This window comes from Etheostoma spectabile, chromosome 23 (assembly GCF_008692095.1).
Source record: "Etheostoma spectabile isolate EspeVRDwgs_2016 chromosome 23, UIUC_Espe_1.0, whole genome shotgun sequence".
Classification (NCBI taxonomy): Eukaryota; Metazoa; Chordata; class Actinopteri; order Perciformes; family Percidae; genus Etheostoma; species Etheostoma spectabile.
In genome coordinates this window covers 5,579,536-5,586,215 of record NC_045755.1, presented here as the reverse complement: position 1 = coordinate 5,586,215, position 6,680 = coordinate 5,579,536, and the positions used below count along the sequence as shown (strand labels likewise).

At 41.1% G+C, this 6,680-nt stretch overlaps 1 protein-coding gene across 4 annotated transcripts in view; it reads right to left on the bottom strand.

Moving 5' to 3' along the window:
* The window catches only part of celsr1a (cadherin EGF LAG seven-pass G-type receptor 1a), a 94,661-nt gene that overhangs the window by 20,174 nt on the left and 67,807 nt on the right, over window positions 1–6,680 (bottom strand). For all 4 annotated transcript variants that reach the window (XM_032504919.1, XM_032504917.1, XM_032504920.1 and 1 more), the window contains 7 exons: window positions 4,379–4,545; window positions 4,022–4,207; window positions 3,805–3,918; window positions 3,530–3,704; window positions 3,291–3,432; window positions 2,017–2,137; window positions 1,339–1,522 (listed from right to left, as the gene is read on the bottom strand). In XM_032504919.1, the coding sequence (XP_032360810.1) occupies window positions 1,339–1,522; window positions 2,017–2,137; window positions 3,291–3,432; window positions 3,530–3,704; window positions 3,805–3,918; window positions 4,022–4,207; window positions 4,379–4,545 (1,089 nt within the window). The remainder of the gene's footprint in view (window positions 1–1,338; window positions 1,523–2,016; window positions 2,138–3,290; window positions 3,433–3,529; window positions 3,705–3,804; window positions 3,919–4,021; window positions 4,208–4,378; window positions 4,546–6,680) is intronic.

The following is a 6,680-nucleotide window of genomic DNA, read 5'->3' as shown; positions in this document are numbered from 1 at the left end:
GGAGGAGAGAGGGGGGGGCAAGGTTGAGGCTGGGGGTGTGGCCTTGACCAACTGACACTTTGCTTGTTTGAAAGCCATGATGGCTCTCTCTCATGGGTGGGCCAAATTCTCTGGGCGGGCAAATCAGAGAAAGGGGAGGTAACCTTTCCCCTTATGACATCACAAGGGGCCAGATTACAGATCGGCCCATCTGAGCTTTCATTTTCTCAAAGGCAGGGCAGGATACCCAGGGCTCGGTTTACACCTATCATCATTTCTAGCCACTGGGGGACCATAGGCAAGCTGGGGGAACGTATATTAATGTTAAAAAACCTTATAAAGTGAAACTTTCATGCCATGGGACCTTTAACCCTTTATTAAGTATAATTTCTACTAACACACAAGACATTCTGTCATTGCTAGAGGCTGTGGTGCCATTAATCGCTGTGTTTGGCGCAGAGCTGACAGATTGGTATGAGGCCTGCCATGGATGGTCACATCTCAGTGACCCGCGTGACATGACCAATCCCTCACTTGTTTCAGTCTCTCATCTCCACTCCCTCCCTCCCTACCTCACTCTTACCTTGTATCAGAATGTATTTGACCTTTTAGATCTGAAACAACATCTTAAATCCACATGGTCAAAAATGAACAAAGGAACCATTTAGCCATATAGAACTCCATCCATTAACAGTCCAAACACGTCCTGAGACTTTAAAGAGCTTCGTATTGGGTCAAACACTAAGCACATTGACGTTCATTTTCTGTTCATGGGACTTTGTGTTTTTTGTCTTCCATTCATCTCTACTGTATTGTGTTTGTGGAGTCCCACTGCCAAGTCAGCTCGCTAGCCAGACTTGCCTATTCTGCTTGACTGGGTGGCGACAAAGACTTGCAGTTAGCTCAACTGCAGCACCAGCAGATGTGAGCGACAATATTTGTCTCCTTTTGACACTTCTTCGATTCCGGCTCTGAGACTTTGTCAACCCGAACATTTACAGTGACAATACACCAAACTTCTGAAAATATTTTTTTAAATCACTTTCCTTGTCATGAACACAGCAAACAATTTTTTTTTTAGATATGTTTATCTGAATTCATGGTTTCACTTTTCTTTGACAGTATTTTGGAATATTATTGTTAGCATTTGTTTAAGTTATTCCCTATTATTAATTTAGCGCTTCAATGAATCAGTCTATTTAAGGAAAAATTTGTCTTTTGCAGGGCTAATTTATTAATTATATCGGTAAGGTTTAATTTTCTTAAAATGACAGTCTGTCCCTTAAAAAAAAGCATCATGGAAATCAGGCAAGATCCTATTAAAAATACATGTAATTACAAAATGTAGGTCTCACATACCCTCGCACCCAATGGGAGTGACCTCAGCGAAGGGGTTGTCACAGCGGTTACACTGACGGCCGATGACTCCCCCTTTACAGGGGCACTGCCCAGTGATGGCATTGCATGTTCGAGACTCAGAGCCGATAGAGAAACACTCGCAGGGGTAGCATGTGTCTTCGCCTTCTGGCCGATAGTGGTTTTCCTGCAGGAACAGGACAAGACATAGATGATTAATATTATTGATATTATATTTACATCATCAAAAGTTATCTAGGAAGAATTTTCAATATTTAGAGGTGCTATTAGTGGCTCTTTTAGGCCATCTGTAAAGCAAGTCTATGATTAAGATTAAGATTAATGTATCCTTTATTAGTCCCACAAGGTGAAATTAAAATGTACACTCTGTTGTTATTACATACATTACACACAGGCCTGAATTACAAACACATGCTCAGTACCTATACATGCACTGAATGGAGAGATGTCAGAATGAGATATGTCATTTTCAATGAACATTTCTTCTTTCTTTCTTTCACACTGTCTCACTTTAAATATTGCACAGAAAACTATAGTTCTTTAGCGTAAGTCTAAAGTATTACCTTGCCCTGAGCAAAAAAATCATCTGCTGAATCCCAAAAAGAAACACTCTTGTATCTGCTATCAATCTGGGAAATGTCAAGTCATGTAGGTTTTTACCTTGCAGCGACACTCTCCGGTGGTCTTGTTGCAGTCTTTATGAAATCCCCTGTTAGTATCACAGTTACAGGGTCCACACATGGGACTGCCCCACCAACCTTGAGGACATGGCTTCTCCACTCTGTCATCAAAGACAACACCACATTGATCAAAGTGGCTATAATTGATAGTTTTATAATAATATATATTTTTTTAATAACATTGTATTAACAGAGACTTTGAAAATAGCACAACATTTCATTTAATGCAACGTCAAAATTGTATTTTTCTAGCAATACTAGATTTCTTTTCTCTTGAATTCACCAAACTAATAGTGAAATTACATCATAATTACCAGTACATAATAAGACAGTGGGGTTTTATTTCTAGGAATCATTTGTAACCTGAAACAGTGAGTGAGTCTTTTGGTCAAAATACAGTAGCCCCATTGTACCTATTTTAGTTCTAGTTATTATAGGAATAAAATCAAAAAATACAGAGCAAAGTGATGCAAAGTGATTCAACAAAACACACCAAAATCTGATATCTGTTAAGTTTATTTCCAACTAAACGCTTTTTGTCGCCCTGAATCTAGAATAAACTTCCTCTACACTTTTAAGTCAGTGAATCAGGTGTGACTCATTCATACAAACATAAACAGGCTCTCTTTCTCTCAGAGTGAGATGAGATCCAGGACTGAGGGATGTGATCTGATGATGAAGGCACAAGCAGCAGTATGAGGGCAGTAGTAACTAAACACCCATGGAGGATCAGTCAGGCATGGAGGGGGAAATCCTACATTCTGCTTAAGACGGGACGTGATGCGTGTCATAGGGGTCAGGGTTCAAGGAGAAATTACAGCTTCTCAATCGGGGCTGGCTAATTCACGTGCCCTCTAAGGCAATGCTGACAATGCAGAACCAACAGACCCCTTTCTGTGCCTATAAAGAATCTTTCCAATTTCAACTAATAGTTTATTTTTTTATTTGTGATGTCTGATCTTTCCTCTCTCTACCTCACACACAGGAACATAATCACTATCAAGCTCAGATTACTGACTAATAAAGCTGCTCTGAAAGACTCAGGATGTTGGCAACATTACAAAAAGAGAAAAAGCCTAACATAACTTAGGGAGATTAGTGTGCTTTGTCTTTGTAGGAGGCAAAGTCCATTTTTAGTCTGCTTTATTTTTAACATCTTGATACAAAGGAGGGTCTTGGAGGGAGCATTAAGCATACAATGCTTACTTATCCAAATTGCAGTTAAAGACACACACAGTAAGAAAGGAATCTTACTTGTTTTCACAGTACTGGCCGTAGTGGTTCTGTCCACATTCACAGGTGTAGCCGTGGGAGGAACTAGGTTTGCGAACGCAGGTGGAAACGTGCTCACAGGGGTTGAGTTGGCAAGCATCCACACAGTCCTTACCAAAATAACCTGCAGGACACAGGAGAATGAGGAATTACATTGAAAAGTCGCTGGGCGATGTGTAGACTTTAATTGGACTATATATCTTTTTGCAAGTCTATTTTACCTGGGTCACATACACAGGTGTGTACACTCCAGTCATCGCTGCAGTGACTGTTCTCAGGGCAGATGTTGGAGTCGCAGGGGTCCGCCAGGTCGCAGCCGTCCTCCACGCGGATCTTCATGCCCCGAGCCATGTTCACATTGGCCACATTGGTGGACGTCTCACCCATACGCACACCCTGGTGGAGGGCACACATAGATGAAGATGGAAAATAGGCAGGATAGAAAAAGAAAAAGTGGTCGAGGAAAAGTTTATTTTTCGAAATTTGATACACTTACCTGTATGCAGCCAACAAATCCTTTGCTGACATGGTTGCCATCGCCAGGCAAACCTCCTACATGAAGTGATTGCAGCTTCAATCCTGGAAGGTCATTACCGATCTGCACTGATTTCTGCTCAAAAACACATAATTGAAAATTATAACTTCTTGTTCTTGAGAACTTCTTGATGCCCATGTGTACACCCTTGTCAATTTGCAGCGTCATTTGCCTGTACCTGGTACATGCCGTAGTCCAGGGACACAGAAGCCATGTATTTTATGTCCTTGCCGTCTTTAACGCTTCTCAGCTCCACCAGCAGGTGGTGCCACTCCCCGTCGTTGACCCGAACTTGGGGGAAGCTCAGCGATGCCACCAGCTGCTGCCTCAGCAACACCTCCATACGGACTTGTTGTTTACTCACCTGAATAGTGGAAAAGACAGTTCTTTTACTTATTTTGCATTCAGAAAGCAGTTTAAGTTGGCTGCAAAGAAATTAAGTCAAACTTGTTTCTGATTAAAAGGTTGCACTGTATGCTGACGATGATGCCATGTTCGTTGATAATAATATATAGTGTTGTATACTAAATCTCACCATGAGGTTGATGGTGGAGTAGGGCCCAGCATTGGCCTGCATCAGGGTGCCAGCAGGCTGCCTGGTGCGGAACATGAGGCCCATGTACCACGGAACAGCGACGGTAATGTCTGTCTCGCTTAAGGAGACCAGCGCCTGGCCGTCAAAGAACTGAGGAGATGGCATCCCTGGACAAGACAGGAGAAAGAGTAAGAAAAAAAAAACAAGATGTGTGATAGTGTTTAAGGATGAAACTGTGCCATATTTTTATTGAAACATTACAGTGTAATTCTTATTAACATAATTGATCACTGGTAAGAAACAATCGTCTGAAGTTCAGACTTTACACAAATCTGCTGGATTACCTCACCACACAAAAACAGGAAAAAGGAGCTGTTCTGAAGTTAAACCTTTCAGTTTTAATATTAGTTTTATTATTTTTTGTCTTTCTTACATGGTGCCTTCATATGGACCTCATGAATTTTTATTTACAACATGGGAAGCCGTGTACATGACTCGTGAACATGGAGCTTTCAAAAAATGTCCACTCATAAGGTTGTGAATATAGATTCTTTACGTAAACACGACCCCATTTAAAGAGGCACCATCATTTGTGTTGTCATGTGATATAATAGCTACTTTGTTTTAAGATTACTACACAGTACTTCTTAGAAAAACATTCAATGTCTAGAGACATTCTCAACATCCACAGAAAATCCTAGAGACATGACACATACTACTGTAAATAAGCTGCTGTAGATGTTGAGTGAGAGATCGCGGACACACACAAAAGAACAAATCTACCCGATCACACACACGCACAGCAAGGGTCTACATTTTAGCACAGCCTACAAAGTGTTTCCTCCTGGATGATCTACAGCATAAACCCTCTATGTTCTTGGTTCCTCAGGGCACATATTTTAACAGAAGCTTTTACAAATATACACATACACAAGCTGTAATTACGAGATAAAGCACATATTTGTTCCTGGTAACTGGTAGCTAAAGTACAGTGGCTTTAGTCTAAACTACTTGAGTACTTACCAAAGCTTAGTCATTCATCAAGTAAATAGAAAACAAGCCACTCCTCATTTCTGATTTATGTTATTAAGAGTAAGACAGAAAGAGTCTACAGCCATGCTAGTGGCTCGGTGTGGCTTCATTTAAGCTAAATGTGAGCAAGTTAGCATGCTCCATCTGTATGCTAACATGCTCACAGGGGAAATTGATAACATTCTGATGGTTAGTAGTTAACAATCTGGTTAGCAGTCCTAGTCTCAGTCCTTACAGGATTACTGAATACTCAAAATACTGAAAACAAAGTGGTCTGGGATTGCCTCCACAAGACTTTCACAGACCGGACAGAACACCCAACTCGTGAAATACTGATGCTTTGTCTCAGCCCTCAGTGTCTCATATTGACTCACAAGGCACTCACGTACATAAACACACATGCGCAGTCAGACCAGCAATCAAAACCAAAAACTGAAAAACCTGGATTACAACACAGCGTGATTTCACTCTCTGCTCAGGACACCATTACTACACTAGTCTGCAGCCAAGTCTGCAACCAAGTCCAGCTTCAATCCAAACTGAGAATCATTGTCTCACCTGAACTTTCACACTTTTTTTAAAATGATTATGGTATTAACAAGGGACAGTATGTGGATTACAGACACATCTTAAATTACTGCAACAGCTTGTTTGACACCAATCCAGAGATTCAAACTTAAAATACACTACTCAGTATGCCTATACTAGGCTTATAATCTGCTTTAAATTAGTGTGACAAATCTCATTCCTTGTTTTTTTTTAAATGGTCTGTACAATTGAAATCTGATCTGATAGAATTAGAAGGAAAACAGACTGGCCAAATGGGTGACTTCCAGTGGAATTCAGTCTTTTCATGTCTGTCCAGTGTAAAATTTGGCAGTGTAAAATTCCACGATAACAAATCTCTTGTTTCTCATGTGGCAGCTAGGTGTGCGAAGCCTCAAACCAAATGTGTCAACAAGCAACAAAGCAGCCAAAACCTCTTCCCTGCTTGCTGTGATCCCGGCCCAGTTCAGATACTGGATACTGGCACTGGCTAGGCGGCTGCCACATAGACGAAAGGGTGAGGAGAGGTATTCACACCTTCGCACATTGTTTGGAACCTTGCCCTGAAGCAGGAAATCAAAGTTCTCTCCTTACCATTGAAGAACATGAGATGGGTTATGGAGTGTAAATAAAAACACTGGAAAGCTGTGATGCTTTTATGTTCCATCCATCCATCCATCCATCCTTCCTTCCTTCCATCCATCCATCCATCCATCCATCCATC